An 18950-nucleotide genomic window follows, 5' to 3' on the forward strand; every position below is an offset into this window, starting at 1 on the left:
AGTGCATTTATATGTGGCATTTTCAAACACTTTTAGACAAAATTATTTGTGACATCATGCAGAAACATCAAAATCATCAAAACAATTATTTTTTTTTTCTTATAACTCTGTCACCATCCAGGTTTGGTAACGTTCACTGTTTGAATGCATACTACATCTTGTTTTTATTTAGCAAATGTAATTCGTGTTAGCAACTATTGGTGACCTTTTCTCTAAAAATTTGCCCTAAGCACCATAATTTGACAACAATATTAGGCAGCAAAGTTAATGTGCTTTTAAGAAAAACATGGAAATATAGTTTCTAATTTCAAAGACGTATTAAGCAACCATGCAAAATAATATATTTTAATCTCTGATTTAAGTAAAAGATGACTTTTCTAGAGTGTAATTGGCTCTTAAAAGAAAGCCTCCAAAAGACACACTTTCAAATAACTGTTAAATAAGGAACATACTTTTCTGTGCCTTACAGAGGCTTAGTACCTGACAAGAAAGACTAGATGCTGCTGGGTTTTTCTGTCTTTTACTTGTTGGTATTCGAAGAACCACAGATTCTCACCATCAGGGATGTCCTTGCCCAAGTGGGAACTTTCTGGTTTGACCAGGTGGTGTTGACTGGCACGAGATGTGTGTGTAGTGATTCACCGCTTCCGTTTTCCAGTCATCTCAGAAGCATATTGTGCCACATGTGTCTCATGCCCCCCCTAAATGCTCTTTGCTGATATATAGCTAGACCACTGGACCAAGCTGAACTAGAGTTTTTATTAGCAGCAGTGAAACGGCTACTTTCAGGTAGCACTGATGAAGTCTTTCCATAAAAGACTGACAACACACATGTACGTTTTCTAAAGCCTAACAACCTTTAAAAGCAAAGGGAGGATTTGGAGAGGTTTGCTTCCTAAGAAGCTTGTATACTGCTGACTCCTAGAGCTGTTTTCCTTTCAGATGGCATATTGTACCTGGATGGCATTTTCCTCTATGCAGAAGGCAGGCACTTGCGTGCACATTTACAATATAATAGCAGTTTGCTTGTCAGAAATATTCAGAGTTCTGGCATTAATAAAATATTATTTGCATTAGAAAATGTTTTCCTGGTTAGAAAGTCCAAAGCAACTGAGTTCTGGAGGACAATGTTTTTTATACAAGTTGACATTAATGATAGAGCTACAGCCCTTTGTTTCCATTAACAATAAAAATGCAGCACTATTAAAAACACAGAATGACATAACAGGGGCATAATATGATGGACAAAACATGAAGGCAAAACTAAGTATTTTTTCCCATAGGGGTAAGATACTATTGGTAATGAACTTTGTAAATCTAATAAAGATTCCGTTCTGAAGGATGAGACTTATTTGTTTTGAAAGAAATGACAGTGTGTATATCAGTTGTTTATTGTACTCCTGATGGAATGCTAAATATGGACAGTCCAGGTTTGAGCAGTCGTAGGTGTTAACATCCTCAGAGTGGCTGCTGACAAAAGTAGCTGCTTTGTCATCTCCACTGTGATGCTGCTGAGGAAGCTAGTACCACGCAGTGTCCTGTGACACAGAGAAATAAAAGTAGAAGAAATTTCAGAATTTGGTATTTTGGTGTTGGAAGGTTCACCACTGTAACCCTAAGCTGGCTACTAATTGAAGTATGTAGTTGCTGCAGGTCTTGGCAGTTTTGAAGATAGAAGCTATGAAATGTGAGCAGTGTAAGGATGGAGGAATGAATGAATCTGTGGTTTTAATCTACTTTATTTAAAGTTTATTATAAGCGATTGTGTCTACATTTCACTGGTATTGAAATAGAGCCTCTTTGTATGTAAATGCATTGAGGTAGTTGCACAGGATCAATTCATCTTCACATTTAGCTTTCCCTATCTTACTGTCGCAGTGAGGATATGGCATACAATATGCTTCTTACAGTAAGTTACAGTGCTCTGCATGATCCATAGTTTCTACTTGTGTGAGTATTTTCCTCCCTCTCCTGCCATCTTTTTGGATTTGCAGATGTTTTTAGGATCCTGTCAAGAATCAGACACTCGGTGTTGATCATTGTTGAGTATCTCTGATGGGTTTGTGAGACTTCCCAAGATGACATAGTTGCAAATAAAGGAAGTTCCAGATTTGGTGTCCAAAGAGAATACAGAATATTTTCAGTAAGCAGGAAATGTTTTTATTATTGCATATAGCTCTGACTTATGCCAATCTATACCAGTGTTCATAACTGAATGTTTACATGGAAAATGGCACTTTAGCTCTAGCTCTTGCTATTGGCTGAACTTCAGCATTGGTCACCCAGTGTAGTATTTAACTATGCCAGGAATATGACTACTTATATGGTTTTCAGCCAGGAAAGGGAGTTCCTTCGCTTACAATATTTCTGCTTCTGTCTGATTCCATGAGTGAGAGATCTTTTCACTGATTTCAGTAGCCACTGGGTTGGGATCATTGTCTGTAGTGGAATGGTTGACAGGCTGAAATAACTGGAAAAAATACTTAGTGCAGTTTTTCATTGCAGGACCTGACAGAAGGAAGAGAAGTATGTAGTTGTAGAGAAAATAATGGCTAGGTAGTGGAATGTATGGAGAAGCAGGGATGGTGGGCTCCATGTGGTCATGCCCTCTGTCCTGTGTTAGGTCAAGGAGCTGGATGAGCATCATGGCTGTTGTGAAAATCTTCCTGGAATTGATGTTGGCCCAACAATGCCTGACCCCTGAGAAGAATGGTCAAGAGCCTCTTTGCTTCTTTAAAAGTTGTTTGGTCAAAGCACCAATAAAATAATATCTAAAAAGAAAACTTGTCCTGATAAGAGCTTGCACCGTATGACCTTGTTGGCCTCTCTTATCAAGAAGTGTGGCTTATCAAGAAGTGGTGAAAAATCTCATACTTACTACTTCAGGGGGTAGAATTCTACAAAATTCTGTTAAATACATTAATGACAGTGGCGGTGGAATTCTGTTAGAAGCAAGCTGTGAAAGTGCCTCAGTAAGTTTCACCCTTAGAGGTTTAGGTATGTTTTTTAGGTTTGTTCTTCAAAGCCCGCTTTATAATTCAGTACGCTATGTGGAAAGTTAATGCTGAGTGATGAATTCTCTATGTTCGTTGTGCTTGGGAAGCTGTTCTGAAAAGAAAGCAGTTGGAGATATCACTGAGGTGAACCTCCAGGTTGCCTGGTGTCGTCTTCTCATACGCTTGCGTTTGGTCTTCCAAAGGAGATGTGTGTAGTCATCGCCTGCAGCCCTTCCTCGGCCCTCGCCGTGGGTGTGTGGTGGGGAATATTGCTTCTTATTGTTGTATGGCTTTAATACACAGATAGCAACAGAGGAGTAGAGGCAGGCTTAGGACTTACCATCACTGAAGCCCTACAGTTATACAGTGGAGGGAGAAGGGGGACTTGGGGAGAGGAGGAAACAAGAGTAGTTTGGTTACTTTTGCACAGAACTCCTGGGAGGATATCTCCTTACACACCAGTGTTTTAATAGAAAAGAGATTCTACTTTGGATCCACCAGGAATTAGCTAATGGTTAAACTCTGCTAGGAAGCAGTGTAGGCTTTCGATATAGGTTTATTTTCGGTAATAGTTCCATCATTCCTAGACAAGCATTTTGATTATCTAGCAACAACTACAGATTTAGAGAGATCCCTTGTTAATTTTTTTTCCTTGGTTTTTTTTTTTTTTTTTCCTTAGTCCTTGTAGTTGACAAACAAGATAAAGGGATTCACTGCTGTGGAAAATATTAAAATCACTGTAGGCTTTTTGGTCTTTCTCACTTTCTCAGACTATGTTTCAGAGATTCCTTGTCCTCATATTCCCTTAGCTTCAGACAAGCTTTTGAGATCTTTCTTTTCTGTAGGCCAGGTCTGCCTTCCTGCAGACAAAATAGAAGTTAATGTTGTTATTGTTCTGTGTCCCAGACCTTGTCACTCTCCCCAGCTTTCCTCCCTCCCTTTTCTGCTAACCAATATAATCTCCCATTTTTCATTTGGAGAATGACAGATTCAAGAGTGTTATAGGAAAAGCACTGGAGCAGGAATCCTCACTTACTTATCAGAATTTGTCTGCCAGTATTGTTGAACAAAATCTCTTCAGTGTGGATATTTGTAATTTTTCATCAAACAAAATTTTAAGTGTTGCAAATTCAGAGTGCACTACTTCTATCTTAGGCAGTGGTGAACAGCTTACTATGTAACTTCTAAAGCTCAAGGTCCTTTACAGCCTACTGTAGGTGACCCTGCTTCGGCAGGAGGGTTGGACTAGATGACCCACAGAGGTCCCTTCCAACCCCTACCATTCTGTGATTCTGCCTTTTCAATTTAAACCTTTGTGTTACTACATTATGTTTCTTGGTTGTATATAAACATATAGGTTTATGTGTACTTTTATGTTATTATAGGTAAACTGTGATGCAGCATCAGAATTTGCTTTTCTGAGTTGATTTTCCCTCTATTGTATCAGTAAAACTCTACAAATGTGCATAATATGTACAAGTCAGTGCAAGACTGCAGGATATGGGGCAAGAAGGTGAAGGTGAGGCTCCATCCAGGGGGTTGCCTAGAATGAGTCAGACAGCCCCAAGAATTACGACTGCCTCAACTAAGAAAAAAAGGAGGGTCATTGTCATAGGTGATTCCTTTCTGAGGGGAACAGAGGGCCCGATCTGCCGACCGGACCCATCCCACAGGGAAGTCTGCTGCCTCCCTGGGGCCCGGGTTAGGGATGTTGCGAAGAAACTCCCTGGTCTGGTGCGGCCTTCTGATTACTACCCCCTCTTGGTAATGCAGGTTGGCGGGGACGAGGTAGCAGAAAGAAGTCCCAAGGCCATCAAAAGGGACTTCAGGGCACTGGGGCGACTGGTTGAGGGATCAGGGGCGCAGGTGGTGTTTTCCTCCATCCCATCAGTGGCAGGGGACAGCACTGAAAGGGGCAGGAAAACTCACCTGGTTAACAGGTGGCTCAGGGACTGGTGCCATCGGTCAAATTTTGGCTTCTTTGATCATGGGGAGGTGTACACAGCACCGGGCCTGCTGGCAACAAGTGGAACTCAGCTATCACAAAGGGGAAAAAGAATTCTTGGCCACAAGCTGGCGGGGCTCATTGAGAGGGCTTTAAACTAGGTTCGAAGGGGGAAGGGGATATTGCCCAGCTCACTAGGGATGAGCCTAGGCTTGGAGTGCCAAGGCCAGGGGTGAGATTGACAGCCCAGCTCAAGTGTGTTTACACCAATGCACGTAGCATGGGCAATAAACAGGAGGAGCTGGAAGCCATTATACAGCAGGACGGCTACGACTTGGTCGCCATCACAGAAACGTGGTGGGACAACTCGCATGACTGGCATGCTGTCATAGATGGCTACAGACTCTTTAGGAAAGACAGACCAACAAGGAGAGGTGGGGGAGTTGCTCTATATGTGAGGGAGCAACTGGAATGCATTGAGCTTGGCCCGGGGGCAAATGAGGAACGAGTTGAAAGCTTGTGGGTTAGAATTAAGGGACAGGCTCACACGGGTGACATTATGGTGGGTGTATACTACAGGCCACCTGACCAGGAGGAGGAGGTTGATGAGGCCTTCTACAGGCAGCTGCAAGCAGCCTCACAGTCACAGGCCCTGGTTCTCATGGGGGACTTCAACCACCCTGACATCAGCTGGGAAGACCATACAGCTAGGCAGGCGCAATCCAGGAGGTTCCTACAGAGCATCGATGATACTTTCTGATGCAAGTGGTGGAGGAACCAACAAGGAAAGGCGCGCTGCTGGACATCGTGTTAACAAACAAGGAGGGACTGGTGGAGGATGTGAAGGTTGGAGGTAGACTCGGCTGCAGTGACCATGAAATGGTCGAGTTCAGGATCCTGCGTGGAGGAAGCAGGGCGATAAGCAGGATCAAAACCCTGGACCTCAGGAGGGCTGACTTTGCCCTCTTCAAGGAGCTACTGGGAGGAATCCCGTGGGCCAGGACTCTCGAAGGCAGGGGGGTCCATGAGTGCTGGTCGCTCTCTAAACAACACTTCTTCCATGCACAGGAGCAATGTATCCCCTTGAGAAAGAAATTTAGCAAAGGAGGCAGGAGACCTGCATGGTTAAACAAGGAGCTTCTAGCGGAGATCAGGCAGAAGAGAAAGGTCCATGGAATGTGGAAAGAGGGGCAGGCCACTTGGGAAGAGTACAGAAACGTGGTGAGAGCATGCAGGGATGCGACGAGGAAGGCCAAGGCTCACCTGGAATTGAAGCTGGCAAGGGATGTCAAAAACAACAAGAAGGGCTTCTTCAACTACATCAGCAGCAAAAGGAAGGCTAGGGACAACGTGGGGCCGCTGCTGAATGAGGCGGGTGTCCTGGTGACGGAGGATGCGGAGAAGGCAGAGCTAATGAATGCCTTCTTTGCTTCACTCTTCAGTGCTAAGACTGGCCCTCAGGAATCCCAGGCCCCGGAGGTAAGAGAAGCAGCCTACAAAGAGGACGATTTTCCCTTGGTCGAGGAGGACTGTGTGAGGGATCGCTTAAGTGATCTGGATGTCCACAAATCCATGGGCCCCGATGGAATGCACCCACGAGTGCTGAGGGAGCTGGCGGATGTCATTGCTGAGCCACTCTCCATCATCTTTGAGAGGTCCTGGAGGACAGGAGAGGTGCCTGAGGACTGGAGAAAGGCCAATGTCACTCCAATCTTCAAAAAGGGCAAGAAGGAGGACCCAGGGAACTACAGGCCGGTCAGCCTCACCTCCATCCCGGGTAAGGTGATGGAGCAGCTTATCCTGGAGGCCATCATGAAGCAAGTGGAAGAAAAGAAGGTTATCAGGAGTAGTCAGCATGGATTCACCAAGGGGAAATCATGCCTGACCAATCTGATAGCTTTCTACGATGGCATGACTGGCTGGGTAGACGAAGGGAGAGCCGTGGATGTTGTCTACCTTGACTTCAGCAAGGCTTTCGACACAGTCTCCCATGATGTCCTCCTAGGGAAGCTGAGGAAGTGTGGGCTGGATGAGTGGTCGGTGAAGTGGATAGAGAACTGGCTGAATGGCAGAACTCAGAGGGTTGTCATCAGCGGCGCTGAGTCTAGTTGGAGGCTGGTGACAAGTGGTGTCCCTCAGGGGTCAGTACTGGGCCCAGTCTTGTTTAACTTCTTCATCAACGACCTGGATGAAGAGTTAGAATGTACCCTCAGCAAGTTTGCTGACGACACCAAACTGGGAGGTGTGGTAGATACACCAGAAGGCTGTGCTGCCATTCAGCGTGACCTGGATAGGCTGGAAAGCTGGGCAGAGAGGAACCTGATGAGGTTCAACAAAGGCAAGTGCAGGGTCCTGCACCTGGGGAGGAACAACCTCATGCACCAGTACAGGCTTGGGGTGGACCTGCTGGAGAGCAGCTCTGCGGAGAGGGACCTGGGTGTCCTAGTGGACGACAGGTTAACCATGAGCCAGCAGTGTGCCCTGGCTGCCAAGAAAGCCAATGGGATCCTGGGGTGCATCAAGAAGAGTGTGGCCAGCAGGACGAGGGAGGTTCTCCTTCCCCTCTACACTGCCCTGTTGAGGCCTCATCTGGAGTACTGTGTCCAGTTCTGGGCTCCCCAGTTCAAGAAAGATGAAGAGCTACTGGAGAGAGTCCAGCGGAGGGCTACAAGGATGGTGAGGGGACTGGAGCATCTCTCCCCTACGAGGAGAGGTTGAGGGAACTGGGGTTGTTCAGCCTGAAGAAGAGAAGGCTGCGAGGGGACCTTATAAATGCCTACAAATATCTGAAGGGTGGGTGTCAGGAGGATGGGGCCAAGCTCTTTTCAGTGGTGCCCAGTGACAGGACAAGGGGCAATGGGCACAAACTGAAGCACAGGAAGTTCCGTCTGAACATGAGGAAGAACTTCTTCCCTCTGAGGGTGACGGAGCACTGGAACAGGCTGCCCAGGGAGGTTGTGGAGTCTCCTTCTCTGGAGATATTCAAGACCCGCCTGGACAAGATCCTGTGCAGCCTACTGTAGGTGACCCTGCTTCGGCAGGGGGGTTGGACTAGATGACCCACAGAGGTCCCTTCCAACCCCTACTATTCTGTGATTCTGTGATTCTGTGAAGAGATGTGCATGGGTTCAGTTTCTTCGTGTTAAAGGTAATTCCTCAGTACAAGAGATCTCTGGGCATTGCTGTTCTGAAGTCACAACAGGTGGGACAAGTAACATGTAATACACTTGTGCTTAGCTACACTTTCCTTTTTTTTTTTTTTCTTTTAGTAGTTGAAGACTCACTCTGGTTTATATGCTTTCACCTCCTATCACCTCCCAAAATGAAAAGGCCCTGAAAAGTGGAACTCCTTTTTTGACAAGTTACATAAATTAGCCTTTCTTCTAGGTGGGCTGAGGGTGTCATTTTGGATTGGAAAGGCACGCTTGGAGAAAGAGAATATTCAGTACTTGCCTAGGTTGTTTTTTTCCTGATAGTCCTAAAGGTGTTGTCTATTTGTGATAATTCATTGGTGTCAATGCGTATGGAATGTCTAATTTACAGATGTAAAAGCTGAAGAGTTGGGACTCTATTCAAAGCAGGTTTCTCATCCTACCTAGAGCAAGGCTTAGCTTAGTTATGACAGTAACTGAGCCAGTTTCTGCTTACAAATCAGTATTTTGCACTTGGATACTTCCACCATGGTGAAAACAATACAAGCATAGTCCTTAACTCCAGTGGGCTAACTTTTTAAGCAGTGGGTTGGTTGGTTGTACTGCTGTACTTTCGACTTTTACACACTTGTTTGTGATTGTCATGTAGATGGAAACATGAATAAATGAAAAATAGACACTTGTAGGAGACTTTTTTTCAATTACAGTTCAAACTTTGGTGTGCGTACATTTTACCTTAGTATGGAGAGCAGCTGCATCATGGTTATGTAGATCCAGATTTATACTATAGTAGCGGAAAAGACCAATGGGTACTGTTCTTCTTTGGGTGTGTATACATGTGTGTGTATAGATAGATAAATAAAAATGTTTGGGTTAATTTAGGAAAAGTTTCTGAAAATTCTTTTTAAAGAATGGATGAAAACACTACCTAAGGGGGTTGTATTAGCAATGGGAACCTCTTAAAGTAAAATGAGCTTTGCTGTAAGTATGATTGAACGCTGCTTTGCTTTTCACACTCCTAATGTGTGTGTTGCTTGCCTGCTAACCATGGCTAAAAGGCATGAAGTCACAGGCAACTATTAAAACATTTAGATTCCTAGCTTGTAAATACTGCATTTCTCACAGAATTGGAGTGAAATCTAGTCTTAGTTTCTTGTTCATCCACTTCATATCCATTGGGATGCAGCATTTGTGAAAGAATCAATTATCCATTTGTTAGTCAGAGGAGCTTTACAAATTATACATTAGCAGATTGATTTCTCAGGTTCACCATTGGGGGACTGATAGTGGAAGGTGGGTTGATGATGAGTGTCAGGGGAGAAGGGGTTGCCACAAAGAACACAATTAAAAGAAGCTTTGTGAGTGGCAGTGAATTTACTCCTAATTGAAGAGCTGACATAATCCATACTAAGTGCATTTATTTCAAGCATTTTATATTAGGTAATTGATTATCACATGAGGTACATTTGTTGATAGATACTTGATTTTCCTTTCCTTTAAATTTAGGATTTTGCAAAAGCCTGCATTTAGGTTTTTATGTGCAAGATGCCTGCTAGCTTTTTCTCCCTCTCCCTAAACTTTTCTTTCTTCCATTAAGGTAACATTTTTTTTCTCTGTAGTGTCAGCTTGATGTTATTGATTTTGAACAGTCAAACTTACTTATGTTGTCCAGAATTCCAAACATGTCTCCATCAGAAAGAAAACTGAAGCTAATGGAAATTCAGCTGAAGGCATTTATTCCTTCTTTGTCAGAACTTCCACACTTTATGAAATTCTGAGGCTGTTCCCAGGTTAATCATTTCAGTGTATTTCCCTCCCTAAGAGGATCCTCCTTATTGCCTTATTTGAATTATGGTGCTTTAGAAATACTATGTGTGTTACTGTTATCTGCACGCTACTGGAAGTATCGTGACCACAAAGAAGCTGTGTGTTTTCACTTGTTCGGCCTAAAGCTAGGGGTCCTAATTAGGTTAAGAAAAGACTAGCTAACATAGTGCTGGTGAAATAATTATTAACAATTTCCTCAACATTTTATATGCAGCTGCCTGTGGTTTTATGTTGTGGGGTTTAAGATTAGGTCAGCTCTTAATTGAGTAATATTTACATGGAGTATATGTTCCTAATTTTTAGATTGACACTTTGACCATAGATTGCTGTTGTAATTCTTAGGGTTGGTTTTTTTGTTTTGTTCTTTTTTTTTTTTTTTTTTTATAATATGATACCTGTAAATTTGGACAGTTGTTTTCCCCACCCATTTAAAATACCTTTAAAACAGTCAACTGACCAAACCCCAGAGCGTATCCTGGTTCCAACTGTATCAAAGGAGCCCTCCAGATTGTGGTGAGTTAGTGGCTGCCTGCGTCCTCTCAGATCTTGAGTGATTCTTTGCCTTTTGTCTACCTGCAAAGGTGGGTGTTGCAGGAAGGGCACTGATTCTCTGTACTGTAAAAACCAAAACCTATTTTCTTTTGCCAGGCAAATTAAACTCTGCAGTGGGTTAGTTGGAATAAAAACCACAAGGGAAAGACAGTTGTAACTCCATGGCCAAGTTGATAACGTTTGAAAAATAAAAGCAGAGTGAAGGAGGGTAGCCCACAAAATTATCTGTATTCATCTTTTCTGAAATATCAAAGTTGTCCACAGGGTGTTGGCAGGGTATAAATACAACTAAATTTGAAATGGTAAGTAACTTTGACTGGCACAGCAGTATATTTATAAAAATAATTGATATGAAAAGATGAATTGGAGCGGATTCTAGAAGAAACACTTTGGTTTAGATAACACGTGTATCACTTTTATCTGTGGTCTTTTATTTCTGATTTCCTGGCTAGTTTTAGATACAAATCTTAAACAGCTTTCCAGTGGAATCTGGGTCTGGAAATGATAGGCTTGACTGTTACTCAGCTCTGAACAAGAAGATCCTGCCATTAGCTGTTCTTTCTGGGACTTTATTTTAAAATGCATTTAATAATCAGCCTTGTCTGGTTTTAAGTTCATTTTCTATCGTCGCTTTCTGGGCTCCATGGAAAGTTCTGACTTGTAAAATCAGTGAACAGGCTAGTAGCCAATAGTGCCAATTCAACTTGGGTGCAGGGAAAAAAATTACTCTGTGTTTGCTTTGTCTGGTGTGCATCATCTAGAATAGCATCTCCTGTTGGAACTTAGCTGGAGGTTTGTGTAAGTGAGCAGGCCTGCTTTTAGTTGAATTTATTTGTTTTCCCTGACTGTCATCTGTGTATACTGCAGACAACAGGAAAAAAAGAATTGGAGAAAGGAAAAGTTTAAAGCAACTGACAGAGGTGTTTGGTGTGCAAAAGGCTTGTAACAAGTTGTGAGCTGTGTACAGTGTTATGAAATAGTGTATCGTCAAATTTCTACTCAACAAACAGTTCAGAAGTATTGTGCACAATTTTGAATGTGGGGAAAAATGCAAATACTGTGGAATCACCTTTTTCCTCACTGACAACATTCTGCGTGTGGATAATGAGAGGCTTTGCCTTGCTAGACTCTGTTTGGTTACCTGAGTGCAATCACACGCTTAATCTCCAAAATATGCCACGTGGCTTTCAAACCACATCATGACAGATAAATTCCTGCTCCTCATCTTCAACTTTTATGTGAATAAAACTTACATGGTCTACCTTGCCTACTCCCTGCACTTCGTTATTTCAGCTTCAAACTTCATCAAAGCCAGTTGGCAGCAAAATGGGAGCAGTGTGGACTGTAGGACTGAGCTGTCAACTCCTGTGGTGTCTCCCGTTTTGTTTCTTGTCTGGGACTTTGTTGCAGTAGACTGTCTCCAAGAAGGCCCATCACACAGGATTGCTGCTAGATCTGCTGTTGCTGTCATGTCGGCCCTGATGGCAGATGTAAGTGCTGGAGAGATGAGAAGAACATGGCCAGCTGAACACTGTACCTTAGTGTAGGACCCTGTGTCAAAGTGGGGCTATTCAAGACGGACTTTTTGCTTTTCCAACTGCAGAGTAATAAGAGAAGAACCTTTCAGAATGTTGTGGCAGTGGCAACTTAGATGCAGCCCACCACAGAAAACCGTGCCGCTTCCATGATGAACTCAGTTGAACTTTCTGTGCTTGTCCTTTCAAGAGGGCCAGAGTTGTTTCTCATTGTAGAGGGAATGGTGGAAATGCGCTGGCAGGTTTTTTAAAATTTTGTTCCCCCTAGACAGAGACAAAATCTTCTTCTGCACCTTGATGAGCAGAACAGAAGTTTAGAAAGGCATTTTCAAGGTAAGGCAGGAATAAAAGTGTCTGCTAGCAATTTTTATAAAGCTTCTAGGAAATGAGACTGATAACTGACATGTCCTGCCTTGCTCAGCATCCTCCAGTCCTGGAATTAGCCACGTACTACCACATTAGCGTATGTAGCATCTGAGAATCAGATTTCACAAGGATGTTGACCATGCCAGCAGGCTGACAGGCCTGAGCTGTGCTCCTCAGCTGACACCCCCCAAAATGCATCGGGAGGAATGCAGCCAGGGAACGTGCAACAGCTGCCTGCACTGCCAGTGGTGCGCTTGCTTCTGAGTTTGAAATCCAGCAAGTCAGCGTAACTGCTCTGCAGCAATACTTCTGTCGAAGAAAGACTTCTGGAGCACATAAAGTTAGTTTGACTTCTTCCTCAGCAGTGCACTTTTTGGCAGTGGAAAGACGACTGTGATAGGCAGTAATTGCAATATTTCCATGCAGCATTTTGCAGTGACAGAGACCAAGAGTAGTGTCTCCTGCATGCAAGGAAGCCGGGAAGCAAAATGACTGGGAGCATCTTTTTCTTAACTCATCAGGCAACCATTGCAGTGCGGGGCTCAGTTGTTCAACCTTGATTAGAAAGAAGCTTCTAGAAAATGAAATGGGATTTGGGCATATGTATTTTTCAAGGTGGAAGAGGAAAACTTCATTTCCCTGAGTTGGAATTGTTCTTTTGTGGGAAAGATTATGGGGAAAAGCTTTCCAAAGTTTGTGAGAAGACCTTAGTTTATCTCCTGTAGATAGGCCATCTGGACAGTGTGTTTTTATATAACTTTTGCTGATATCCTTTTTATGTAATTCTAACTGCCATAGAATATATAAGGACTTGCGATATTTTAGACGCAGTTGTGTAACATCTAATGTGACCCCACGACTCCAGCACCGTGACACTTTCTCTTCACACAAACATACCGTGGATTTCTCTTTTTATCACGGTCAGAACCACAGAAGTGATCTGTTTTGTAGTTCAGTCTGTTCAAAATTTTATGAGAGTAAGAAAAGCTGTTCTTAAACATGTAAGAGAGACTTACTTGGGTGAAGATGCTTCAATGATGCTTGAAATGATGAGATATTTGTTACAGAGGGTGAAATCATGATCATGGTACATAGGAAGGTTCTTGGTACTTGAATGTAATTAGATGGGGCTATGTGTGTCAGAGGATATGCATTGCATTGCCCAAATGATGATGTTAGGCCTCAGTACTTAAGGTAAGGGTAGATGTTTAAGCTAAAGTAAACAGTAACAGATGCCGTATAACCTTGTAGATTAGAACCAAAAGTATATCTGTATAGGGAAAGGAAAATTTATTAAATTGGGGCAGTCTTCATGCTTTTCCTAGTATCTGTGTTTGAGTACACCTATGTTGCGCTTCAATTACCTTCTAATACTGACTTCTGAGAACACTATTAGAGGCAAAAATGAAAGCAAGAGAAGGGATTTGATGGAAGAAATAATTACCAGTGTAGCCATCAGACCAAACAAGAACAATTTGCAATTGCCTTGATGCCTGTGTGGTCAGCATGTTTCATGCTGAGTTTTGAGAGAGGTTCTTGACGAACAGCCGTGGTGCACAGATGCAGATGCTCAAGGTCTGGGAGCCTGGCACTTCATGAGAGCTCCAGGGCCCTGAGGCGCGTAACTGCAGAAGGTGTAAAATTTCTCGGTTAGGCAAAAGGCTGGAAAGAAGGCTGTCTTCTAGCATTGTCACAGAAATACCTGTTCTGTGGGAATTTTTTGATTCATGCAACTAAACAGCACACAACCATTAACAAATAAGTCTCAGGAAGTATGGAGGGGGCGTTAAAGCATGTGATTGGTGATGTAACTTTAAAGTCAACTTTAAAAGTCATTGTTTCTTTCTTTTCTTTCTCTAGAGCCCAGTGAAGATAAATCAGATCAGTCTGGATGAAAGTGGAGAACACATGGGTGTTTGTTCAGAAGATGGCAAGGTACAACAAACCCATTTATATATTTAATGAGATAGTGAGCAGTCCTCAGTATTGCAGTTGAGATAATTGTGATACTTGTGGAGTTAATTCCTGCATTTAGCACCACCGCTTTGACCCATCCATTTTGAGAACTGGGCTCACCTTTGAATACTCAAAATTAAAGTCAAATATGTTTTGCACAAATGTGCCATAGGAAAAGTAATTACGAGAATGTCAATAATGTAACTGGTATTAAGCTGATTAACAGCTGTGGCAGGAGGACATGTCACCTTAATCATTACTGCTGTGCCAGTTATACTTCAGTGACTACTCTGCTGTTCCTGCAAGACAGTAGTTTAATGCCTTTCTGCTATAAATCCACAAAATTGGATTTTGTGGGCATGATTTCTGTGGGCTGGTGGTTTTCATTTTCACACACGTTATGAATGTTTCTCTTGAATTATAGAATCTTTTGATAAGCAATCATAGTTTATCAGAAGAATAAAGTGTCTTACAACAGCCACATTAAATAAATGTAAAATCAATATATGTACAGTTTCCTAAAAAACTGGCACCTACTTCCTTGACTGAGGACATATATCATTTGTGCAGTGTATAACTAACAATTATCAGTGCTTCTCTGGAATGTTGAGCTGTGACATTTAGTGGTTTTGGTGATTGATTTTCCACTTATAAGAATGTCTTTTTTGTTTTTAAGTCAATAGCAGTCTTTTCTAATGTTGGTTTATAATGATAAAATTCTAATGTACAGGGTGTAGTTAAGCTTCTTTTTTAATATAATGCTCATATACAAATACAGTGCATTAAAAATCATTTAAATCAGTCCTCAATATCCATCTGACTTACTGAGGAGAACATTTCTTACAGAGTAGACTTGGGAGGAGGAGGAATGTTGGTGATCCTAATGGATAGATCTCATTCAGTAAAAATTCTGTAAATTAAAACTAAAATTGGATCTTGCAGTAGGCAAAGTGGGGGAACAACCGCTTTAGACTGTATGTGCTTGGGTTTTTTGCTTGCAAGTAAGGTTTTTTTCCTCAACAGGCAGGCAGCCAGTTTATGTATCCAAGCCTTTTGTTTCTCAGAGATATCTTGATGTCAGTATCTTGACACAGTAATTGGGATACTAGTGCCTATCAAAGTGGGTTGTAGAATTTTACAGCCTGTGAGAAACACAGCAAGAGTGTCCTAATTGTCTAAGCAAGATAAGGGAAGGGTCAGTAATTGTGCAAGGTAATAAAAATGTTGAGCTAGCATTGTTGATTTGGGTGTTTTGAATGGTGGGGGGAAGCGAGCACTTGCTATAAGGGCTCCTCAGATGTGATTGTGGATTACTGACTCAAAATGTGTATGCTGCAGTGAGACTACAAGCCATACACATTTTTCATATATTAAATGAATATTAAAAATATGTATTTGATTTCAGAAATCTTCAAAAATCTGTAATCCCTCCTCTGGTGTGGCTGTATTTGAAAAGCCTCCAATACTTTAAATGGTGAATCTGTCTTCATTTAGTGAAACAGCTTTTGTGGATCCAGTACATAACATTACATGCTATACAAGGCAGTCTAAACTATGATCCCCAAGCCAGGGTTAGTTCTGGTAATGTTTTTCGTGCAGGGCTGGAGTATCACAAGTACAATGTTCATCATATTTGCGTTCATAGAGTCCAGGGACATTAATGCTTCACCATATTCTACACTGAAAAGCTCATCTGGAGATTTCAAAGGTCTGAGTATTTTAGAAGTTAGACTTTCTCCTCGACCCGGAAAGGTGTATCTATGAATCCACCCCTAAAATGGGTGAAAACACATACTTGTATGTTGTGCTACTGTATAAGAAAATGACAGAAATTCATGGCCAGATAATGTGTCACTTCTAGGTTCTGGGTCATAACTAAAGTGTAATTTTACACGCCATGTAGCTCTTTCCTTACCACAGTGGGAGTATGTATATTGTAGGAAGTTAAACACTTGTACAAGTGGTTGCAAAGTCGTCATTAACTCAGATAAGTAAGTAAAAATAGTGAAATCCTTTTTTTTTAAAAAAAAAAGTGAAACTGCTTAGTTTCCTTAAATCTGTTTTAAACAAAAAAAGGCTATAATAATAAGACCTGTGAATTTTGAGGCAGCTGAGTTGGTGCAAGTATTTTGTACCAATTAATGAAGATGTGTCCTCTAGACCACTGCAAAAGATTTTTGCAGTAGGCAGGGTGTACATTTTCCCATATCAAAGTGGGTCAAATATGAGAGAGATGGGAACCGTTTGTCTTCTTGAAGGAAGGCCTTATGAGGAGAACCCTCTCCTTATATCTGTTCTGAAGTATTTTATTTTACTACTTTTTTCTTTTTTTCCAACTCTCAAACCTAGATTTGGACTAGCTATTTGACTGGGAGGGGGGCATAGCGGCACAGTGCCATTCTCTAACCCTCTTCTTGTCAGGCGGCATCTAGACCTAGTATCAAAAGCTGGCACCTGTATGTCATACATGGCCAACAAGTGCTTTGGGAGCCACTTGCAGCTTTTCTGCACAGCATGTTTGGTTCTGTGAAAATCTTCCTTGCCGATGGACTCACTGCAGCTGGTTGCCACTGGCATGGAAATGAAAATAAATTGAAACCACCACTGCTCTAGTCTGGCCACTGGCTGGGGAAAATGGCTGGGTTGGGAATATTAGGGTATAAGAGGAGAATTTTGGTGCTGGAATAAATAGAAGGGGAAGCAGGCTTGCAGCTTCAGAGTTGTAGAATTTTTCGGGTTAGTTTTTTGCCTACTTGTATGCTGTCTTGAAAAACCTGAATCTGACTCACAATTTTGCTAAAGCTCTCGTGTCGTTACATAAGAGTAATAAAATTTGCACTCTTATTGGCTTGTTAATTTCTGTATATGAAGAAATATACAATATATTGAAGTCCCATGTGCTTACATGTGTTAGTGTCATCTTCAATGCATGTACAACATTTATGTTAAGAATATCCCTCAAGTATTACACTGATCATTTTTCAAGAAATGTGACTTGTCGATAAAATGTGTCTGTTTTCCTGCCTTTTGATCACTGAAGGTTGGCTGCTTCTTCCACATGTGGAAGCAAAGAAGCAGCAAAGTCTGGATGCACTGGAGTGGTGGGGTCTGGATATTTAAAATCAGAGAGGACTGGAAAAGTGTAGTGGACTCTCATTATTAAATGCCTTTTCCAGCTACCCAAAAACATCATGAGCTGAGTGGGGATAGGAAGCAGAAAAGATAAATCCAATATAAGTTTGTAATATCAAAAGAATCACTTTCTCTCTGAAGAATATAAGACATTAAGAAGTAATAAACTGTTATATGGTGTCCCTAGAGTAAATATGATAGCATGTATTTTATGCTGAGTTGTTTTTTCCTCTTTGGTTAACAGGCTCCATTTTGTTTTCATACTCTTAAAGGAATATTGTGTTGCCACGTTCGATGCAGTATTGTGAAAATGTTGGAGGCGCTGTTGATAATGTTAATTTTGATTAATTGGTTTTAATTTGAGAGGAGTGTTTTGTTGTTTTTGAGGATTGTGCTTCCATGGAATTTGCCGTTTTGTGTTTTAACCACATCTATTCTTTTTCTTCCTCTTTTCTTCTCTCTGTCTTATTTCCTCTTTCCTCTGTTTCTTATTTTGTTTGGTCTGTTGCATTGAATATGCTGTGCCAACTGATGAAAACAAAAACCCAGAAAACAAAATCCTTTAGACATCAGCCCGAAGGTTTTCTAGGCTTACAGCCAGGCTCAACTCAAATACAACCCTTTGGTTGGCTTACATAATCACAGCTTTGCGATACATCTCACTGTCTCCAAATATTGATTTTCCAATCCTTTGGAGCTGTAGCTCAGCCTTACACAGTGCATGCAGCAGTATGTTTAAAGCGTGTTGTTAGAGGCAGTATATTCACTAATGAGTGATGGACAGAGCTGATAATGCTGCTTAGGAGATGTATCCAGGAGACAAGCTTGAAAGGGAGATGAGGTGGTCTGAGATGTTTTTAACTTCACTGAGACTGCTGAACTTTGAGCCACTGTGAGGATGGCTTAGTTCCTCACTGATGGCTTCGTTCCTCTTGTAGTTTACCTGAAGTCTAATTTTTTTTTACTCTGTCTCCTTGACTGTCTGCAGGAATTTGGGGGGTTCTTGTCCTCTGAAGTGATCTTTTTAGAGCTATTAAGCCTCATTTTATTTTGTAGTCTGTTACTGATATTTACTGGCTTTGTTTTGCACATCTTTGACTAGTGGGGTTGTTTTTTTTTTTGTTACTATTTTTTGGTTTTCCCCTGAAGGAATCACAATGGGGATGGGGAGAGAGAGAGAAATAAGGTTGAAAGATCTCTTAGAGCTTTGAGTCCAACTTGTTAAACGTGCAAAGCAGAGTTACTGAAGGGAGGCTACAAGGAAAGGCTGAGGGAGCTGGGCTTGTTTAGCCTGAAGAAGAGAAGGCTGAGAGGGGACCTTATAAATGCTTATACATATCTTAAGGGTGGGTGTCAGGAGGATGGGGCCAGACTCTTTTCAGTGGTGCCCAGCAACAGGACAAGGGGCAACGGGCACAAACTGAAGCAGAGGAAGTTCCGTCTGAAGACGAGGAAGAACTTCTTCCCTCTGAGGGTGACGGAGCCCTGG

General features: G+C 42.0%; 1 protein-coding gene across 2 annotated transcripts in view; it reads left to right on the top strand.

The window, feature by feature from the left end:
• Positions 1–18950, top strand: part of VPS41 (VPS41 subunit of HOPS complex) — a 115431-nt gene that overhangs the window by 31515 nt on the left and 64966 nt on the right. For both annotated transcript variants that reach the window (XM_075418604.1, XM_075418606.1), the window contains one exon: positions 14234–14308. In XM_075418604.1, coding sequence (XP_075274719.1) covers positions 14234–14308 — 75 coding nt within the window. The remainder of the gene's footprint in view (positions 1–14233; positions 14309–18950) is intronic.

Source organism: Opisthocomus hoazin, chromosome 4 (assembly GCF_030867145.1).
Source record: "Opisthocomus hoazin isolate bOpiHoa1 chromosome 4, bOpiHoa1.hap1, whole genome shotgun sequence".
Lineage (NCBI taxonomy): Eukaryota > Metazoa > Chordata > Aves > Opisthocomiformes > Opisthocomidae > Opisthocomus > Opisthocomus hoazin.